Genomic DNA, 23,385 nt, shown 5'->3' with positions numbered 1-23,385 from the left:
ATCAATCATGCAGTTTATATAAAATGTTAACTTTTTAATTTTCACCCCATCACTGAACGAGTGTATTTTAGGCTCTTCACTATACCTATGGTAAAATCACACAGCCTTGAGCGGCTTGTTTGCACCATGGCACAGCAGTTTTCAGATATTATTTTACTAATGCTGAAACATATCAGAGTAGTGATCCAGTCGGCCAACTCAATGTGAATTTGAACTTGAAATCTTAATTTGTGCGAAATCCTTTTATACACACATGCACACAGTTTGAGACTGTATTTCTCAAGAGCTAAATCAAGCGTGAAAAATACACATTTCTCCTCACAGGAATCCCGGGCCGACAACTCAAAGATCAGAGGAGAGATGAAGAGATGTGTCTCCTCTCCTCCTCTTCTCTCCTCCCTCTCTCTCTCACCCTAAATAGAGGAAGACAATAGCACTCGCTCCGAGCACAAAGAGAGGGCGCAGGGGGCAGCCCGTAACACAGCCTCCTCCTTTTGTGTTTTTTCTCTCGATGCGGTAACCGGCCCCATCGGCCTGCAGAGGGCCCTGACACTCCAACGGCAACACAAAGGCGCTTAGCTCCTTATTTATGGGCCCATTGACAGCGCTAAAGAGCTCCTGTCAGGGGCCTGCTCACAGTCAGCTGGTGAACGTCCCAGCGGGGGGAGGCAGCTGCCATCCTGCCCAGAGAAGAAGCTCCCTCAGCGGGTCGCCGTGTCCCTGCGGCCCCCCTGAGTCGGGGCCCCCCCTCCAGGTCCCAGGCACAGGTGGGTATGGGAAGCTGAACACATTGTGGGGATTATTGGGAGCTGTGGCCCGGCCTGCTGCACAGGGATAATTAGACACATTGACTTGTGCAAAGCTGGTGTTTCCTGATTGGGGGCAGATGGTAACGGTCCATAGAGATAACAGCAGGGGATGTATCTGTATGTGAATGCTTGTTAGGGAAAGGTAGAGATATGAACGTACATTTATAATGTATACAATATATTTGAGCACCTCTCTCTCTCTCTCTCTCTCTCTCTCTCTCTCTCTCTCTCTCTCTGTATGTATATATTATATATAGAGAGAGAGTCTTGCTCAAAAGTTAACATACCCCTTGCATAATCTGCAAAATGATCACTTTTTCACAGAGAGGGATCATACAAAATGCATGCTATTTTTTTTATCAAGTACTGACTAAGATATTTTACATAAAATGTTTACATATAGTCCACAAGACAAAAAAATACGACTAACTAACAACCTGTTCAAAAGTTTACATACCCCTGATTCTCAATTCTGTGTTGTTCCCTGATGATCCACGGCTGTGTGTGTGTGTGTTTTCTGATGGTTGTTCTTGAGTCTTTTGTTTGTCCCGAGCAGTTAAACTGCCCAACATTCTTCCGAAAAATCCTCCAGATCCTGCACAATCTTTAGTTTTCCAACATATTTGAACCCTTTTTGAATTTGAAGATCAATGTAAATTGCACTTAGTTTGTCTTCCGGGAAACATGTAAGCATCTTCTGGTGCTTCCGAAGGGCAATACTATTTCAAAAAGAGTGAAATTTGAACAAAATAAGAAAAATGTCAATGGAAATTCCTCCCAACTCCTAATGCATCGTGTTTCCTTTTGGAGCATCAATGAACGTTTCAACCTGTTTTAATAGTTGTGTTTGAGTCCCTCAATCGTTCAGTGTGAAAATATAAATTTCCAAATCATGACACACACTTAGAAATCTAGACACACCCTAGCGAAAGCAAATCTAATTTGCAGCCAGGGCAGTCTAGCATCTCTCCGTTGGGTTATGAGCTTGAAAAACCAAACTCTGGTCAGGCCAATCACACCGTGTATAGCGTAGGTGGGCGGGGCTTAACATAATGATGGCAGAGACGTTTCCGCGTGCTACTTGAAAACAAGGAAGCTGGCGAACGGCGGCCTTTCGAAACGGCTTGGAGTTGAGCTTTTCTTTGAGAAAATGTCAAAGAACGGCACTAAAGTCATCTTAAAAAAGGGAGATGTGTTCTGAGTTTTGCCTGATATGGCAAAAGTTAAATCTATCAGCTAGCTTCATCCCGCCGCTCGGATTGAGTTCTGCTAACAGGTGTGTTCCCAGACCCAACTTCATCTGGCTGTGGGTCTGGCTTGTCTCTACTGTGCCTTTTGATTGGTTTAATAAAGTAGCGGCACCTGGCCATACATTTAGGTAGGGCAGATTCTGGGTTTTAGCGCTATAGTTTATGATAATCAATTTGTACATATAATATTCTAATCGCTGAACACATCAGACACACTTTTGACCGAATTCTATTGTGTTTGCATTATTCACCCTGAGGATGGCGCTATAATAATGATTGACAGACTTTATTACACACGCCGTAAAAACAAATTTCTTCAGTTTACTTAATTAACACGCAAACTCATTGCCTTAAATAAATTCAGCATAACTTAATTGCATCAAGTTGTCTAACTGAAACCGTTTAAGTTTCATCAACTTAATTCTATCTGAGATCTGAGGAAGTGTACTCCCAGACTGCATTGCGGCATGAATAAATGAATTGCTTTGTTTTACTATTTTTGGCTTTATTTTACCATTTGTCTTTTGTCAGTATAACCCCAATAACGACAGCAAATACAATTGTAATGGTCTTATTAATAATAAAACAACAACAAACAAAAAAAACGTGTTATGCATTGTTGTGTTTTGCATGCTGAAAGTTGAAATCTGTGTGTGACTAAGCATTGTCAATTGTATGGGATTATGCGATGATGTGGTCTGTTCTGTGCAGTGTTAGTTCTGTTTGTAAGTGTATTTGGATTTGTTTAAGTAGTCCTGGTGTGACACCTAGTGGCAAAAAATGTTATCACACTGCTTGATAGGACGCAACAGGAAGCTCGTAAAGCAGTAGAAGAAGATACTCGTGTTCGGTGACCAGCGTTTAGAACCACGTCATTGTTTGCTGTCTAATCCTTGGAGTAGATACGATCGTAAGTTACAAATTTCATATTAAACAACAACTGTAGTATTATTACGTAAGTTAAGTTAAAGCTGGTCATTATTGAGAGGCTTAGGGATCAATGTTTAATGCTGAAAGCTAGCGCGATCTAGCGGCTATTATGCTAATTGAGTTGTGTGATCTTTTTCCTCAAGCATGTGATTGATGTATATATATATAGATATTTATATATATATATATAGGTTGTTTATTTAGTTGTTTAAATGTGTAAGTGGATGTTTGGGAATGAGAAAAATATCCATTGTATTTTGTGAACCATTTTGTAATTTGTATATTTGTGTTTCTTTTCAGTTTTACAGTAAAGTAAAGTGTGCATCACATAAGCACAAAAGAAGAACGTGTGATGGAGCTTTATTTCTGTTAGCTATCTGTCAGCGCTTGGTTCAGAACACTATTGCCAGGACAGAATAGTAAAAGATCGTCTGCACGGCGGGTGAGGACAAACAAACTTGATTTCGTCTAGCTGACAGTTAATATAATATCAAGATGGATGAGTCACAGCCTCTCAAGGAAGCTGATCAAGCTCTTGAAACAAAATCACGGTCAAGCAGATCACATCGTTCAAGTAGATCTTCAGCTAGTGTAGCGGCAACCACGGCTAGAGCTAAAGCAGCATCATACAAAGTAAAAGCCTCTTATGCAGAGAAGGAAGCCAGCATTATGAGAGAGAGAGCTGAAATTGAAGAACATCAGCAGAAAACACTAGCGGAAGCAGCACGCAGAAAAGCAGAGGTTGAAGCTGATTTATATGTGTTACAACTGCAGAAAGAAGCTGTAGCAGCATCTACAGAGGCAGAGGTTTACGAAGCTGCGGGTTATGGAGAAGATGAAGCCAGTGTCGACCTAGGAAAAGAATCATTCATCTCAAGCAGAGCTGAACGCACCAAAGAGTATGTGCAGAAGTACTCACAGCTACAAAATGCTCCTAATTCCCAACATGCAAGTGAGAATGCAAGTTATGTGACTCAGAGTCATGCTGCAGGCTCAATTACTTCTCATTGTGCAATGGCAAAAGAGGACTCGAATGCTGAAACAATTCCTATGAGCCAGGAACAGAAAATTCAACACGACTTTCAGTGTTTTCCTTCAAATGTAAAAATTGAGCCATTTGATGGAGCTGATGAAGTACGGCATCAAAACTATCCAGTACGAATGCAGCGTGAATCGGGCCTACCTTCTCAAGTCCCAGCTGGGTGCTCTACTCCAGCAACACCACAAGTTAGTGACTTCACTGCATATTTGTTGAAAAAAGAAATGGTGAGTTCAGGCTTGTTCCAATTTGATGACTGTCCGGAAAATTACTGGGCGTGGAAAACATCTTTTCAAGCTGTAACCAGTGAACTCAGTATAACTAGTAGAGAGGAGATTGACCTTCTCGTCAGATGGCTCGGTCCTGATTCATCTAAACATGCCAAACGAATTAAATCCGTTCATGTCAGTAACCCTGCCTTAGGAGTGCAAATGATATGGTGTCGCCTTGAAGACTGTTATGGATGTCCAGAGGTCATTGAGCAGGCAATGTTAAGGAGACTTGAGGCTTTCCCTCACATCACAAACAAGGACACCTATCGTCTGAGAGATCTTGGGGACTTGTTGCTTGAACTGCAATCTGCAAAGCAGAGTGGTCGTTTACCCGGACTCGCTTACCTTGATACAGCGAGGGGAGTTAACCCCATCGCAGAAAAGCTGCCATTCAGTCTCCAAGACAAATGGATTACACAAGGTTCCAGGTATAAGGAGGACCATAATGTGTATTTTCCTCCATTCTGCTTCTTCGTCGAATTTGTTTGTAGACAAGCAAGAACTAGAAACGATCCTAGTTTTGCACTTGCCACAACTGGCCGTTTGAACAACTCAAAATTTGATGGAGCTGTGAGGTCAAATAACAGAACGTCTGTCTTCGTCAAGAAAACTGAAATAATGGCTGCACGACCAAACAAAGACGGAAACCCAGATGAGAATGTAGATCCAGATAAGTTTTGCACCATACACAATAAGCCTCATCCACTCCATAAGTGTCGCACGTTTAGAACTAAACACCTAGACGAACGAAAAGCTCATCTGAAGGAAAAGTCCATCTGTTTTAGATGTTGTGCTTCCACTAAGCATGTTGCAAGAGACTGCAGAGCATCTGTTAAGTGCAGAGAATGTGACAGTGACCGACACAATGCAGCCATGCATCCGGGTCCTGCTCCATGGTCTATTGAAGCATCGGTATCAACAGCAGACCAAATCAAAGAGAAAACAGAGGAAGACACTGCCGAGGTTAACAACAAGTGCACTGAGATTTGCGGAGAAGCTAATAAACCCAAGTCGTGTTCGAAGATTTGTCTCGTAAAGGTTTATCCCTCTAACCAACGTGAAAAAGCCAAATGTATTTATGCTGTACTGGATGAACAGAGTAATAGGTCATTAGCAAAGTCACAGTTCTTTGATCTGTTCAACATCGTAAGCAGGTCTTCCCCCTATACACTGAAGACGTGTTCAGGCATTGTGTCCACGGCGGGGAGGAAAGTAAGTGGATTTTCAATTGAGTCGCTTGATGGGAAAACTGTAGTTGCTCTTCCGCCCTTGTTAGAGTGCAACACCTTACCAGATGATAGATCTGAGATTCCTACACCTGAGGTAGCTTTGCATTTCCCTCACCTCACTGCGGTGGCAGAGGAAATCCCACCTTTAGATCCTAGCGCTCCTATGCTTCTGCTTTTGGGACGAGACATTCTTAGTGTACACAAAGTGCGTGAGCAGTACAATGGACCCCAAGATACACCTTATGCACAACGCTTGGACTTAGGCTGGGTAATAGTGGGAGAAGTTTGTCTTGATGGGACTCATCGGCAGTCTAGTGTGAACGCTTACAAGACCAACATACTTCCAAATGGACGAACTTCATTCTTCTCTCCATGCACAAAAGGCATCAACATTGTAGAACGGGGGGAGTCACCTCTTTTGTCATACTTACCTGATCCACCATGTTCTCTCAAACGTTTAAAATCTAGTGAGAGCTATACAAAGTGCTTGAAGGAGAATGTGTTCTTCTTATCTCCAGAGGATGATAAAGTTGCTTTGTCTGTGGAGGATAAAATCTTCCTAAAAATAATGGACAAAGAGGTGTATGTCGACGAGGATAACCACTGGGTGGCGCCACTTCCATTCCGTTTTCCAAGAATTCAACTACCAAACAACAGAGAGCAAGCTATGCAGAGGCTGAACTCATTACAGCGTACTCTCTTAAAGAAACCAAAAATGAAAACGCATTTCTTTGATTTCATGCAAAAAGTGATTGAAAAAAAACAAGCAGAACCTGCTCCACCCTTGCAATCCAGAGAAGAATGTTGGTATTTACCAATTTTTGGAGTTTACCACCCCCACAAACCTGACAAAATTCGGGTGGTCTTTGATTCGAGTGCGCAGTGTGAAGGGATCTCCCTCAATGATGTTTTACTGAGCGGACCTGACCTCAACAATACTCTATTAGGAGTGCTGTTGCGTTTCCGGAGGGAGAAGATAGCGGTGATGGCAGACATAGAACAAATGTTCTATTGTTTCAAAGTAAAAGAGCAGCATCGCAACTATCTTCGTTTCCTTTGGCATAAAGACAACTGTGCAGAAAAGGAAATCATTGATTACAGAATGACTGTACATGTCTTTGGCAACAGTCCTTCGCCAGCAGTCGCTATATACGCTCTAAGACGAGCGGCAGAGCGTGGTGAATCGGAGTGCGGAACGGACGCCAAGGATTTTGTACTCCGCAATTTCTATGTTGATGATGGCATCATATCTGTCCCTACTGAAAGAGAAGCTGTTGATCTCTTAAGGCGCACACAGACAATGTTGGCGAAGTCAAGTCTGAACCTGCATAAAGTAGCCTCCAATAGTGCTTCAGTTATGGAAGCTTTTACATCTAGTGAGAGGGCCAAAGATCTCAAAGACTTAGATTTTGATAAGGATCCAATACCCCTCCAACGCAGCCTTGGCATAAGTTGGAACCTCAAAGCGGACTGCTTTACATTCAGAGTTTCTCAGGATCACAAACCTTTCACTAGAAGAGGTATCCTTTCAACAGTCAATAGTTTGTATGATCCTCTCGGGTTTGTCTGCCCAGTCACCATGCAAGGCAAAGCTCTAGTAAGAGAACTTTCAACTATGCAACAGGATTGGGACGCCATTCTTCCATTAGAAAAAGGAGACCAATGGAAAGCATGGACTTCATCTCTGGCCGAGCTTGATCAACTGCAAATACCCAGAGCTTACGTTCCAACATCAGTATTTGGAGCTCAGCACAGAGAGCTGTGCGTTTTCTCAGACGCTTCTACTTTAGCTATTGCTGCAGTAGCGTACTTAAGAGTAATAGACTCAAATGGGAAGCCTCATGTAGGGTTTGTAATGGGAAGATCCAAATTGGCCCCTTTCCCTGCTCACACTGTTCCACGACTCGAGCTATGTGCAGCAGTTCTGGCTGTTGAGTTGATGGAGCTCATAAAGGAAGAACTTGACACAGAGCTTAACAACATCCATTTCTACACTGACAGTCGTATAGTGCTCGGTTACATTCACAATGTGACACGAAGATTCTACATGTATGTGGCTAATAGGGTTGCACGCATAAGAAAAAACACGGAACCTAGCCAATGGCATTTCGTCTGTTCTGAACAGAACCCAGCAGATCATGCTACTAGGTTTGTGGCAGCAGCCCACTTACCCCTAACCAACTGGTTCTCAGGTCCAGGGTTTCTTAAGGAAAGTGGTCCTATAGCATGTAGTGTAGATTCGTCATATGGACTTGTCAGAGCAGAAGAGGATGTTGAAATTCACCCTCAGGTGAACACACAGATGACTAACATTACAGAGCAGTCACTTGGCTCAAGCAGATTTGAACGTTTCTCAAGCTGGAGATCTTTAGTGAGGGCTGTCACTACCCTTACTCACATTGCAAGATCGTTCTCGCAATCTCGATCTAACAATCTATGCAGAAAGTGGCATCAATGTGCTAAAACCTCAGATGTGGAGATTTCACAAGCTAAGTCAACTATAATCAAAACTGTACAGCGAGAAGTGTACAGAGAGGAATTTGAGAGCCTGACCAAGCATGGTAAAGTCTCGCAGCGTAGCACACTCCAAAGACTTGACCCTTTTGTGGACGATATTGGGTTGTTAAGAGTAGGGGGCCGCATTCACTGTGCTGATGTCTCAGAACCAGAGAAGCATCCCTTGATAATCCCACCTAACAATTACGTGGTTGATCTCTTAATTCAGTATTACCACGATCAAGTGGCTCATCAAGGCCGTCATTTTACAGAGGGTGCAATACGCAGTGCTGGTTTGTGGATTGTCAATGGCAAAAGACTAATCTCAAGTGTTATCCACAAATGTGTGTTATGCAAGAAGCTAAGGGGTAGAATGGAGAGTCAAAAGATGTCTGCCTTGCCCTTGGACAGAGTTTCTATGGATCCACCTTTTACACACACAGGTCTTGATGTATTTGGTCCATTCACTGTGGTGACACGCAAGACAAGAGGGAACAGTACTGAGAACAAGCGGTGGACTGTCATATTCAGTTGCTTGAGTACCAGGGCAGTTCACATGGAGGTCATGGAGTCTCTATCAGCATCCAGTTTCATTTGTGCTTTGCGACGCTTCTTGGCTGTCAGAGGACCCGTTAAGCATTTTCGTTCAGACAGAGGGACGAATTTTGTCGGAGCAGTTAAAGAACTCCAAATTGACAGTTCCGATTCATCCCCAACCGAGTTGAAATGTTTCTTAAAGAATCAAGGCTGTACTTGGACATTTAATGCTCCGCACTCCTCCCATATGGGGGGGGTGTGGGAAAGAATGATCGGCATAGCTAGACGTATTCTGGATGCTCTCTTGATGAAAACTCCCACAAGACTCACGCATGAGGTCTTAACAACATTAATGGCGGAAGTCATGGCCATTATGAATTCCCGACCCTTAACCCCAATTTCAACAGATGCGGGCATGCCTCAAGTGCTCTCACCAGCGATGCTCTTAACTCAGAAGGCGAGTGTTGCTCCTGCTCCTCTAGGAAACTTTGAGTTAGGTCACCTGCACAAAAATCAATGGCGTCAAGTCCAGATGTTGGCAGATTCATTCTGGAAGCGATGGAAGCAGGAGTACTTGTCTACCTTGCAACCAAGGAGGAAATGGACAGAGGAGAGAGATAATGTTCAGGAAGGGGATGTAGTTCTGTTGAAGGATGGGGAAGTGAAGCGCAGTGAGTGGCCAATTGGTCTCATAACAAAGACGGTAGCCTCGTCCGACGGAAAAATTCGTAAGGTCATGGTAAAGACTGCTAAGCAGGGCACTGTCAGAGAATATCTAAGACCTATTTGTGACATAGTCTTACTTTTGTCAAGTAATCAAAGTGTATAGTGGTATAACAAGTTATACCATGCGGGGAGTGTTCTGTGCAGTGTTAGTTCTGTTTGTAAGTGTATTTGGATTTGTTTAAGTAGTCCTGGTGTGACACCTAGTGGCAAAAAATGTTATCACACTGCTTGATAGGACGCAACAGGAAGCTCGTAAAGCAGTAGAAGAAGATACTCGTGTTCGGTGACCAGCGTTTAGAACCACGTCATTGTTTGCTGTCTAATCCTTGGAGTAGATACGATCGTAAGTTACAAATTTCATATTAAACAACAACTGTAGTATTATTACGTAAGTTAAGTTAAAGCTGGTCATTATTGAGAGGCTTAGGGATCAATGTTTAATGCTGAAAGCTAGCGCGATCTAGCGGCTATTATGCTAATTGAGTTGTGTGATCTTTTTCCTCAAGCATGTGATTGATGTATATATATATAGATATTTATATATATATATATATATCGGTTGTTTATTTAGTTGTTTAAATGTGTAAGTGGATGTTTGGGAATGAGAAAAATATCCATTGTATTTTGTGAACCATTTTGTAATTTGTATATTTGTGTTTCTTTTCAGTTTTACAGTAAAGTAAAGTGTGCATCACATAAGCACAAAAGAAGAACGTGTGATGGAGCTTTATTTCTGTTAGCTATCTGTCAGCGCTTGGTTCAGAACACTATTGCCAGGACAGAATATGGTCATACTCAATTCTAGTCAGAATATGAGTCTTTCACTGCTCCATTGGGCTGTGATTATGGGGCGTGTTTCAACCGAACCAGGAAAGACCTCAAATGGATAGACCTACAACCAATCAGAGCAACGAAGCGACGTCAACAGACCGCAACTGCACTGCGTTGCCAAGTACGCATTTTTTCCCCGCGGGTTCTTTTCTATGTCCGCGGGTTGAAGCGACTATTATGTGATATATAGATCCATGAGTGCGAATTTTAGCAGGCAACCTTGCCAAAATAACACACATATTATCCCCCAAACACCATTTTTTCCCCGGAGAACCCCCCGAGAAGCTATTGTGCAGGGCTAGTAGTTGGCGGTTTTGTTGTAAAACTTGGCAACCCTGTCTGCACGCGCACTGAAATAAACGATCTTTGCCGGTGTTGTAGAAAAATAAAATATTTTAATGATACACAGAGTACTTCCCCAACATGATCATCATTTCTGAGAGAAATTGTGAAGGTGAATGCATATACAAACAAGCTCTCCGTTTAGGATTTGAACAAATATAATCCAAGCGCCTTTGATGACGTGATGATTACGTTATAATGTTGATCATCTGTCCGTCATCGTCTAAAGCCCGCACTGATGATTTCATTGTTTCTGTTGTTTCACAGTTTCTGTTCGAGGATAATTATTTCTCTATGGATCGAGGTCAGACCGAACCGCCTGACCTAAAAATTTTGTGGTTGGGGCTGAGTTCGGCTGGCATCCAGGCTAAGGGATTATATCAATCCCATTAAAAGTATTTGTCACAAGATTATTATTGGACATGAAATATAGTTATGCACTACATTTTAATATATCCTGCTCACTTTACAAATTAAAATAGTCTAGAAAATGTATTATTAATTCAGTGTATATAGAGGTCTCTGTTTGGATGAATATTTTGGTGGGGCACTGCTCATACAGACAAGCCGCGGTTGGTTTAATGTGTCTTTTCTGTTTAAAAGCATTAATTTCTTTCTCAAAAAACATCAGCCTACTGATCAGAAACATATATATATATATATATATATGTATATTCAGATCAAACCTGCCTGAAATGTAGCCATCCAGCCGGTAAGTGTTTGTTTACATGATATCTCGCTCTCTCTTCTTGTTTTTTTGGTGCCCAATGATGCTTCTGCAATCTGTTCTGAATGTGACATTGCGGGACTATCTAATCAATACATGAATACACCTTCTGGGGCCCCAGATTTAGACTGACAGAGTTAATCAGGGAACCAAAGGTCCCAATTAGTGGGATTGGGGAGCATTTGGGGGACATATTGTGGAACACACGCACATATTGCACAGGGAGGCTTCAATTAAGAGAGAGGGAGCGCTCACGAGACGGCAAGGCTGACCCGGTGACATCCTGTTAAACCTCACTTCCTGTCACTCGCTCAGAGCTCTCTGACGAGCAAAGCACAGCTGGGACGGGGCCACACATGCATATAATGTGAGGGGTCTGGGGCCTCAGGTGTGTGGTTAAACACTCCCATTAGGGCTCAATCCATATGGGCTGTTCTGAATTCTAATGAGGTGATAAACTCCTCGTGTCAATTCCATTATGAGCAAATTCATTTCTTGATTATGTGTGACAGAGTGACGAGACAAACTCTCTCTCATGAGACCTCGCACCACTTATGATTGTTTTCAGTCCTCTCTAAAATATGAGGCAAATAACATCCTGATTTAGTCTACCAAATGAAGATTAACATTTTAGCTTGCTTTTAAAAAATAGAGACAAAGAAAAAAAGATTAAAGCTATTAGGCTATATAGCTATTTTTAAACTAGAATGAGGTTTATACACACACACACACACACACACACACACATTAAAAGCTATCTCTCTCTCTCTACATACACGCACGCACAGATACATATTTATAATTAGCTTTTAGTGTATGTGTCTTTAACTGTCTTAGCTACAAAGTCCGATTTTATTTTATAGTACTAAATATATATAAGAAATATATCAAGTGTACTTTATTTATTTATTGTTTATTTGATCAAAGCAAATTAGTCGGTGTAATGTTTGCTCTTGACTGCCCCTACAGGCCTTCGGTGTATTGACAGGTGTTTTCGCGTTTCATCATGAATCTTGATCCTTCGCGGTTGCCTTACTCCGCAGTGTTACTTCAAAATATTGTAACACATTAATTCAAACACATGTTCACTATTTAAACGCAATTAATTGGTTTATATTACTCTTAAAATCATTAGTAAATCATCTTTATTATGTTTCATGCGGTGTTTATGAATGTTATTTTGACGCGCTGTTGAGGTCAGAGTTCAGGCCACACTGATGTCGTCATGCGATGAAGATGGCAGACGGGTAAGTTTACAGCAGACAAATGTTCACGTTTTATTTTAATGCACGATTTAAATAATACATGAGCATTTTACAAACAGTAATTCCACTCTAAAGAGAGTGTATCCGCATTAAAGAGATGTCTGTGATCTTTGTAAATGATGTGTTTTATTGGCGGATGTGAAGGAGGAAGTCAGGCGGGTTTGTTTACAAAAATATCACGGAGTCATGAAAGAAAAATATTATTGTAATAATAATGTAAATTCATCCCATATAAACATTTAAAAAACATAGATCATGTATATCACAGTAGAGCAATGAAACGACACGGTCAGAAATCGAAATGAACGTAACGTTATGTCGCAGATTGTTCCAGAATTATTAACGTTAGACTTCACACGCACACATACACATGATTTACTGATTATATGAGTCGTTTCTATGCCGCATTTATAGCACCTCAAATATGGCGTAGATCAAAAATTATTATTATTATTATTTACATGTTCTACTTTTATCTCTGTTTTCAAATTGTAAATAACCTCATTACTTTGGTTGCCAGTCAGTCACATCCTGTTCATTTTCTTGCCATATTGCAAATAATCAAGTTTAATTCCTAATGATGCTACATAACAGGATGCACCCAAATATATCATGTCTGATGATTAATAATCATTTGAGTCATGTCTGATAATTTCAGGGAAGGAGGATGGTGGGGAGGCTGGCTGACACAAAGCTTCCAGACCGTCAAAGACAAGGTGAGGCAAATCTGAGACTTTATATGGATAATCCTGAAATGTTGGTGTGTTTTGGAAAGCCATGACTGATTTTTGGCTACAAACAGTGTTAAAATAGACCTGTTATGCAGATTTTACTTTTATAAGGTATTTGAACACATATGTGACCGTGGACCACAAACCCAGTCATAAGTCTCACAGGCATATTTGTGGCAATAGCCAACTACACATTGTATGGGTCAAAATTTTTTGATTATGTCAAAAATCATTAGGACATTAAGTAAATATCATGCTCCATGAAGATATTTTGTATCTAGTTTCCTACCGTAAATACATTTTAAAAAGTATTATTATTAGTAGTATGCCTTTCTAAGAGCTTAATTTGGATAACTTTAAAGGAGATTTTCTAAATATTGAGATTTTTTTGCACCCTCAGATTCCAGATTTTCAAATAGTTATATCTCATCCAAATATTGTCCTGTCCTAACAAACCATACATCAGCCCTGCACTTGTATTAGTATATGCATTTAAATAAATATTTATATAAAATGTTTAATGTTTATTCATCTGAATATCATATTTTAAATTAATATTAGTATTCATAAAATGAATATGTATTGAACATTTAATTTTTATTTACATATATAATATACATTTTTTCATTCTGTTTCCTCAACAGTCAGCAGAGGCATATGAGTTTATCAAACGGGACCTGACAGAATTCTCCAGTGTGGTCCAACATGACACAACATGCTCCATTGTTGCGACAGCAAATGCCGTTAAGAGCAAATTGGCCGTAAGGAAACCGTTTTACATTACAGTACACCAAAACAATGTTAATTGTATAGTGTTTGGTCTTTAGTGCTAAGAGTAGATATACCATATCTTAGGGTTGTTTATGTAGATTATAGGTTATAACCTTTTTTTTTTTTAGGTTGAAGGTTCATCAGACGCCACGGAAAAGGTGAAGAAGGGCCTTTCAAATATACTGGGTGTGATCACAGACACTTTGGCCCCTCCGCAAGACATGACCATTGACTGTGATGTCATCACGCTAGTGGCCACTCCTTCAGGCACAACAGAGGTGTATGACAGCGGCAAGGTGAGCCAAATTATATATATATATATTACACACTATATAGCCCCGTTTCCACCAAAATTACTCTGAACAGTTTGTCCCAGAAACTCTTTTTTTCCCCGAGATCTGTTGCTGTCTACGTTTCCATCACGGTCTGAAGTACTGTGAAGATTGGATTTCATCCTTTGCAAATAAATTTAATAAAGCCTGAACCTCGACGTCTGCCCATCGGTCATTTTTTAAAACTCCATTGTTGATTCGAATAGCAAACTACTCTTACTGCACGCACCACAAATATGTGGTTGAAAAAAAAATGCTGCGCCGAGTCGACCAATCAAAATGCTGTGGGAACTCAACCTATCAGCATGTTCAGCACCCAAGTCTCACCCCCGAAAGTTCCTGAACTTTGAAGAAGTACTGCCTCGCGAGCAGGGCCGTTTTGAGGGGAAAATATTTACCCGTAACTTAATTTAGACCCTGGTCCATGGGGTCGAAACACCAAGAGTAGCACCCCTAAGTCTATAGTTCCTGAGGAAAGTTCCTGTGGCGGAAACACGGCTTGTGTGTGTGTGTGTGTGTGTGTGTGTGTGTGTGTGTGTGTGTGTGAGACGATATATGATGAGGTTCATTGTGTTTTTATTATTGTTCCAACACTGCCGTGACAATGCATGTAATTTGTTGAATAACTTGCTAAATGAAATCATGTTTTCATAACCTTGTTGATAGAGCACAGTAGAGTGTCAGTATTTCATGTTTTTGTATGACGTGTTTTCCTCAGGCTCGACTCTACAGTCTTCAAGCAGACCCTGCTACATACTGCAATGAGCCAGACGGTATGTCAGTGCCTCATGTTTTCTCTTTCTCAAGCAGGGATGCTTGTGTTGTTAAGAGTTTGATGTGTTTAGGGCTCATTTTGATGAACTAATATAAATTCTTAAATTCCTTAAAGAATTGATCTTTCTTTCTATGCTGTTTGTATTTAATGAAATATGAACTTTGTAGCACCTCTCATTCAATAAATCTCAATAAGTTTTGTACTTTGTAGATTCTGATATGAAACAAAGTTTCAGCTTAAGCGCATTTGAATAGCGCATTGAGTTTAAGCAGAGCGCACTTGATCTGCTCATCTCTTCTGCTCTACTACTGGTTACAGCATGAAATAAACATGAACAAACATCTGAAGATAAGTTAAAAGATACAGTACAACTTACCAAACTCTGTATCATGTCTCATGTAATCACAGAGTTGATTGAATCTAACTGTTTCAACTCTAGAAAGACGTCAATAAAACAGCTTGTGAACAATGTGACGTAACATTACATTTACCTCAGAAAAGTGGCCATAAACTTGTTAGTCAGCTAGAAAATGTAACTTTAGAGAGGAGGGTTTGTTAACTATGCACTCTATTGTGTATTCATTTTATTTTAATTAACATGTTCTTTATTATTGAATGTACTTTTGAATAAATCATGGTTAAGTCATGATTTTATAGCAGCCAGTTTAAATGATCATACTTAAAAAAGGGTAGAAACATAATTGTCATTAAAAATATATAATTCTTACGTTATTATAAAAAAAATCCTTATGCACAATCTAGTAGGCAAGTAGCCAACAAATCTATTCGATTTTAACTTTAATATTATAGTGACGTACCAACTGTATAGTTTACAGCATTAGTTCATGTTTTTTTCTTGAGGAAATGTGGCATGTTCTGTTTCTGATTGGCCCCAATTAATCTATATTGAACCAAATCAGATTGCAAGCTTGTGAATTGAAGTTGAATCGAATTGTGAAATTTGTGCCCAGCCCTAATTCCATGTATTTTGTCTTTCCAGGCCCTCCACAACAGTTTGATTCCTGGCTCTCCGGTTTCATGTTAGAAGAGAGGAAGGCAGAGATCTCTGAGCTGCTGGTCAACAGTCCTGCCATAAGAGCTCTTTATACTAAAATGGTATGATTCTTCATCCTCCTTTACTTTACATTCTTACTGACCATCTGATTTTTGTCTGGTTACATTATTCCACATAACTATTTACTTGATTCTTTCCATGTCAGGTGCCGGCAGCAGTGGCTCATTCAGAGTTCTGGCAGCGATACTTCTATAAAGTGTTCCAGTTGGAGCAGGTACAGCAGCAGATCCTTGTCTGTGAGAAATCAGGATTATAAGCTTATCTGAACACACACAGCTCAGACGCTCAAACAACACAATGTCATCATTATGAGTCACAGGATACTTACCAGCACAACACTTTCTTTAATACGTTTTAATAATAAGTTTTATTTATATAGCCCCTTTTCCAAGATCAAGGTCGCTGGACAACAAACACATACATATACAATGTGGAACATAAACGCACAAATATACAGAAGAGAAAAACAACTCTAAGCAGAGGAGGATTGGAAATACTGTAAAGCCCCGTTTCCACCACAGGAACTTTACCCAGGAACTAGGAACTTTGGGTGGTACTTCGTGTGTTTAGACCGCAGGAACCAGGGTAAAATTGAAGTTCCGGGTAAATATTTCCCCCTCCAAACGGCCCTGCTCGCGAGGTAGTACTTTTTCAAAGTTCAGGAACTTTCGAGGGCGGGACTTGGGCGCTGAACATGCTGATTGGTTGAGCTCACGCAGTTCAACCGGCATTTTTAAAAGTCTTTTGCGAGGTTCGTTCTGCGTTCAGTAAATATCAGTCTTTGCTCTCTGTCTGGTGGCGCGCGGTCGTCTCAGCCATCTCACGTTTAATGTCCGTAATAGCTGATAATAATATACATTGTCATTTTAAATCTAGCTTTACAAGCTTTCTGAATATGCTGCAGCTGCATGCTGCTGAATCTGCATATTAGTGCTCTTTTCTGTCATTGTTAATTACCTCTTTAGTAAACCTATACATAACCAGCAAAAGCAGCAAAGCTTGAATCTCTTCCATACTCGTTATTAATTTTTTTTCACCATGTAAACGACCTGACCGATTACTTTTAAGTGTGTGTCCTTACATGACGTGACGGCGCGCGCCGCGCTCATGTTGACAAGAGAGGAAAGTACATTTTTCTGAGGGCTAAACTTTTTATTTCGTAAGTTATGAAGATAATGTTGGAGTAATGACACAGCATATATTGCCCCAGGCAGTTTTTACTTTAACTGCGCCTGACAGAAGATTTTTTTTTCTGAGATGATTATTACACTTTACAACAAATAGCTATAAATAATACTGTATTAGTCCTGGTGGCCGTTAAGAGTTGCTATGGCTACAGTCAACACACTCCAGCTGCTGGAGAAAACAGCGTTGACATTTTTGGTGCGGCAGACAAACTGCATGTGACAAAATGATTGCGATTGAAAGTCATCACATGTAAACACCAGATCGGTTTAGATAACGTCTCATGTAAACAGATCACTAAATCTTTCAATCGGTACACACACAAATGATTACTGTCCTTCACTGATTTGGAGGAACAGTCGCGCGCAGTCCTACATCACCGGACTAATTTGCCTAATCTTCTCGGAACTTTATCGCGGTCGAAACGCAGACAGCTGCAGGTCTGGGGGGGAGAAAAGTTCCTGTAAAAAAGTTCCTGGTACAAATAGTTCCGGGTAATTTTGGTGGAAACGGGGCTTAAGAAAAGATATGCTTTTAGTTGAGATTTTAATGAGGATATAGTAACCAGTGTCGTGCAGAGAAAGAGGGAAGGAATTCCAGAGTTTCGGGGCCACAGCACTGAATGGTGTGAAACACTTTACTATATATATTTGTTTTAGGTGTGCCATCAAAGACACACATTCAGTGAGTTAATCTTTAACATGGTAGTGCCATCTGCTGGTCAGAGTGTGTATCTACAGTAGGTTTCCAGTCTGTGTGTAGGCAAGTTGTTCTCAGTCGGTTTAATTTGTAGACCACACATTGTCAAGCACAATAATCAAAAGCCCCATATAGGTTAAAATATTTCTTCTGGTATTTCGACTGTAATTATGACAATTACATTTGGGGTTTTTTTATCCACACTGGAAGATATATTAACCAACCAGAATGAAGAATGTGATTCAAGAACTGTATTAAAACATTAGTTGTTGACAGGATAGAGAAAAAAAGTTTTTAAATGTCCACCAAATCTACTAAACACAGTTGCGTTTGTGTCTTCAACACATTAATAACTGAATACACAAAAATAAATCGCATCAAATGGATGAACATTTTCTGTTTGTGACTTTACAGTAATGTGGTGTACAATAAGTGGCTGTTTTATTTGAAGGGATAGTTCACTTATAAATGAAAATCTGTCATAATTTACTCACCGTTGTGAAGAAAGGTAATTAGTCAATAAAAGATTCCAGGCTCTATATTGTCTAGTAGAAGAATATTAATTAATATGCTTGGTTTTAATTGTCATTATTGTATATATTGTGTAATATGTTCTTAAAACAATGCTCTGCATTGTGAATATAGTTGCTGCTTTAGGGGGTGCACTGCTCTCTTCAACATGACTATATTCATATAATGGCACAAAACATTTTATATATCATAAAATGTGTGTGTGTGTGTTTTAGGATGAGGCCAGGAGGGTAGCGTTAAAGCAGAGAGCAGAGCGAACGTCTCATTCTGAGAGTCTTGGCTGGGAGGAAGAGGACGAAGAAGGTTTGGCCAAAATATGCAGAATTTAAAGCCATTCAGTTTGAATTGTTATTGGAAAGTGTCAAGCATGTTGACTAGCTTGACCTTTGTGTCTGTTCCAAAACTTTGTGAGCCGTCCATCTGCCTTGTCCATTTGTGTTCCTTTATCGCCATCTTTTCTCTCTCTTTCTGTAGGTGAGTTTCTCGGGGCCACGTCTTCATCTCGCTTAGATTTCACGCCCCCTGTGGAAGAGGCGCGTGTCCCTGCGGTAATGATGGAGGCCTCCCCTGAAAGCTCCTCGCCCCCTCAAGTGGTGGTTTCCCCCAGCAACGTAGCATCTGACGTCACCCCCTCCGTAAGCAGTGACAGCGTCAGTTTGCCCACCCAGATCGAGAATCAAGCGGACTCCGTCACCATCAGAGTCACGCAGATGTCGCCCGCTGCGGACGAGGTCTGTCAGAAACTCTCAGAGGCCGGTCTACAGGAGACATTTCCAGAGGAGCGACCCTCGCAGCGTGAAGAGCCCGCCAGAGAGGAAGTAGTTCAAGACCTCCGAGTGTTTGAGCTCAACTCAGACAGCGGCAAATCCACCCCCTCCAATAACGGCAAAAAAGGTGAGAGAGAGGAAACAACAGAAGGGTTAAAGGACAACTCCGGTGAATAATGAACCTAGGGGTAATACACACACGGTTACTGAGTAGATCGTTCTCTGGGATGCATTTTCATGAAATCGAATGTAAAGAGGTTTATCTCTAAAAACAGATTTGCTTATAACGCTAGTGTATGGGGCTTAGGATAAGTAAAATTAAATCACTAGTTAATACCACTAACAAGGCTCAAAATAGTCTCACACTAACACGGTAGCATAATGAGGGTCCCTACATGCAAACCATAGCATTGAGAACTTTGTAAGTGTACAAACCAAGCCTGCAGTCTCCCTCTCATTTACTGAAGCTTTCGCGCCTCGATCGCCCCCCGGTGACCGGTCCCAGTATAGCCGCCCCTCTGTGTTTTCTAATGGACGCGAGGCAAACTAAATAATAAAATTACACTTCAAAAAATGTTCCCCAAAGTTAGTGTATGTCACTGAAGGCAGTTATCATCACGATGATTTCATTTCAGGTGTTCGTTTTAAAAATAAGTTTACTTTGAGTTAGTTATTTGATGCTATAAAAACGGGGGGTGTGACGTCATGATTGACAGCTGAGACTGACGTCTTCTCTGAGTGAAGTTGTCACTGAGGCACTAACGGACTTTTTTCTAAATTTTTGGGAGCAGATTAGATCTTTAGCTTTAATTTCTACATTTCCATAACTGTTTATTTCACACCAACATAATTAATTGTTCTGCATCTGCGAGAGTGTGGGCGGGCTTTTGAAATCGTGGCTGTACTTCCTGCTCTACTTCCTGCGCTCTACTGCGCAACTCCGGTCCCGAAATCGCTACTGCGCAGACTCGGTCCCAAGATGTCCGCGCCGTGCAAGGCCGCCTGAAAGCTTCAAATCTGACAAGCGGAAACGGATGATGTCGAGTCGTCCATATTTTTTTACGGTCTATGGTACAAACAGTTTAATAAGAGGATACTTTATAAAGACAGTACATTATGCGTTTACAGACAGGCGCCATCTTGGAAAAAGGTCTCGACGAGTCGAGCCACGAACGCTGTGCTAAGTGATGAACTGTGACTTGGAATCTCATATGGGACACCTTCTTCCCTTGTAGTTAGTCAACCATATATTTTAATAAACAGATATAATTCATGCATTTCCATGTAATTAGATTTCACAAACTTAATTCCTATCGATCAGCTCACTTATCGCAGCGTCCCTGACTTGACTGGTCAAGACTGTTTTTCAAGATGGCGCCCTGTCTGTAAACGCTTAAATTGATCTGTTCCAATTCAATTACTGGGCTAGTTCACCCAAAAAAGAAAATTCTTTCATTAATTACTTGCCCTCATGTTGTTTCAAAACCGCAAGACTTTCGTTCGTCTTAATTAAAAAAAATACAACATCTTTTTGATGAAATCTTAGAGATTTCTGTCCCTCCATTGACAGCTATGCAACTACCACTTTGATGCTTCAAAAAGTTCATAGTGATCGTAAAACGGATCCATAACGTTTCATATGATGAACAGATTTAATTTATGTTTTTATTCACATATAAACATTCATCAACTCACACATCAGTTAAAGAAATGAATACTTGTATTCAGCATGATACATTTGATAAGAGACATTAAAGACATTTATAATATATCAAAGGATTTATATTTCAAACAAACAAAAAAACATTATTTGTCAAAGAATCCTGAAAAAAACAGTTTTCAACATTGATAATTATAGTAAATGTTTCTTAAGCATCAAATCCTCATATTAGAATGATTTCTGAAGGATCATGTGACACTGAAGACTGGAGTAATGATGCTGAAGATACACAGGAATAAATTACATTTTTAAATATATTCAAATAGAAAGTTATTTTCAATTAGTAATATTCTGAAATATGTTTTTACTATATTTTTGATCAAATAAATGCAGCCTTGGTGAGGTTAAGAGATCTTGAATGCTGAGGTAATGTCTGTGCTGTGTGTATTTACACATGTAGGTTCGAGTACAGATGTGAGTGAAGACTGGGAGAAGGATTTTGATCTGGATATGACAGAGGAGGAGGTTCAGATGGCTTTGTCTAAAATAGACGCAACAGAACAGGTTTGTTCTTCCCGAAAGTTAACCATAAACTAGAAACCCTTATACCGTGTTTAGGAACAGTACAGAATAATAATATAGATTAATAAAGAATAGGGCTGGGTGGTATGATGGTATATATTGTGGTGATATCATGTATATCACTATGTAAATATATGCTCAGAAATATTGACTTTTTTTTAAATTACTTTTAATTTATATTTTTGCTATATTGTATTGGTCCCCTTGTTTGTAATTTGCTCCTTTATTATTTTTAATAACAACAAAAAAACTATATTGTGTGATATATTGTTACGACACCTTTTGCTGAACGTGCTCTACTCCCGTTTCTAAACACATATCAGATCAGAAAGGGTTTTATTTTCAATAAAAATAAAGACAATATTTGAAAAGTGGAAATGGTGTCTAACGTATTTAATAATGAAGTATTTATTGGTTAGGGTTGGGGATAGGTGTAGGCTTTATTGTCCCAATAAGGCAGCATCCATTTAATAATTTTATTAAATATAATAATTTACACCCTGTTATTGTTGCATATTGAATGCAACAACACAAAGGTGCAAATAGTATCTGCCACTATTTATAATTGGCACCTAACTACTATTTACATTCATTGCAAATAAAATACTGCTCTTTTTATATAGTGTAAATAGAAATTAGATTTTGGTCATATCGTCCATCCCAAATATAGAATAATATCCATTTATTTTTTGACTGTCAATGGACAAGAAATCAGAAATCCAAGGATGTTTCAAGCTTCCTTTTTCTTATTATTTATCCTATTTAACTTTTTATTAATTTATTTTTTATTTACAACATTTTAGCTTCATCACAAACATATCTTAGTCGAGTTCCTGCTGAGCTCCATAATGTATGGTTGGTAGATGCCTTTACCCTAGGCAAAAATGATTAGTTTGAAGTTCTTGCTTAAATCATTGACGTGACACATCAGGATAAATAAAGCATTTACACAGTGCAATGTGATAATATGCATATCTAACCGATCATAAAATATATTGGATGTCGCTGTCCATTTATGATCTGGTCACTGAGATGAATGTTAATACCAGGTATATAGTAATACATTCGGTTCTCATTATTTTATCTCTTCACCAGTTGGAAGATGAGGACTGGGAGAGCTGGGAGTGAGAATCTGGCGGAGGGAATTCTGGCCCGAAATCGACGCGAGACGCTGCTGTACCCAAAGTGAACCATGCTTAATGTATTTAACTCCTAGTCTACAGCCACACCTGCTCATTCAACCAGTCCATTGAGCGGGTCTCCTCCTGCGAATGAAATTTACATGCTAGCTTAACACATGTCCATTAAGCGGCCATCTGTAGTGTGTTCTCTAATCAGAGCTGGTGAAGGGGTGATCTGCTTTTGCTCTGGCTCTCCTAAAAATGAAACACTAAGACTGTTCAGAGAAAGCACGTATCAGTTAATGAGGAGAGGTCATCCCGCAATGCCATTTGTACCTGCCGTATGTACATTAATGTTATTCTTCTTTGGAGATTTCACATTAATTGCCAGGGCTCCTGATTAGCTGTAATCTATTAAGCTGTTCATCATTCTTATAGGATTAGAAAATAATCTTTCACATTAAAATATATATTTATGTTTCTTTTTTTCTGGCATATAGGTCTCTGGCTTCTTTTTTTTAACCTAGCTTCTCTTGAAATACTAACATGTTTAATCGTATGCAAGTTATTCTAGCATTGGGAATGGGAATGGAGAGATGCTTCATTCGTCCTGCTGATGCTCTATGGCCTTGTTTAGTGTTTAGTGTGGAATGGGGAAAAAAATGTCATGCTAAAGTTACAAAAAAAAGTGATTTCACTAAAT

The 23,385-nt window shown here is 39.9% G+C and overlaps 1 protein-coding gene across 1 annotated transcript; it reads left to right on the top strand.

The window, feature by feature from the left end:
- Positions 1 to 12,338: 12,338 nt before the first annotated feature.
- bsdc1 (BSD domain containing 1) lies at positions 12,339 to 23,177 on the top strand. Its single transcript, XM_067421253.1, has 11 exons — positions 12,339 to 12,435; positions 13,112 to 13,169; positions 13,829 to 13,945; positions 14,084 to 14,251; positions 15,006 to 15,060; positions 16,063 to 16,178; positions 16,283 to 16,351; positions 18,768 to 18,855; positions 19,027 to 19,446; positions 21,440 to 21,543; positions 22,657 to 23,177. Exons 1-11 carry the CDS (start codon positions 12,419 to 12,421, stop codon positions 22,687 to 22,689), a joined length of 1,245 nt encoding a protein of 414 aa, XP_067277354.1. The 5' UTR covers positions 12,339 to 12,418; the 3' UTR covers positions 22,690 to 23,177.
- Positions 23,178 to 23,385: the final 208 nt, after the last annotated feature.

Source organism: Pseudorasbora parva, chromosome 17 (assembly GCF_024679245.1).
Source record: "Pseudorasbora parva isolate DD20220531a chromosome 17, ASM2467924v1, whole genome shotgun sequence".
Classification (NCBI taxonomy): domain Eukaryota; kingdom Metazoa; phylum Chordata; class Actinopteri; order Cypriniformes; family Gobionidae; genus Pseudorasbora; species Pseudorasbora parva.
Note: the sequence above shows the minus strand (reverse complement) of the source record. Positions and strands in the feature narration are given on the sequence as shown.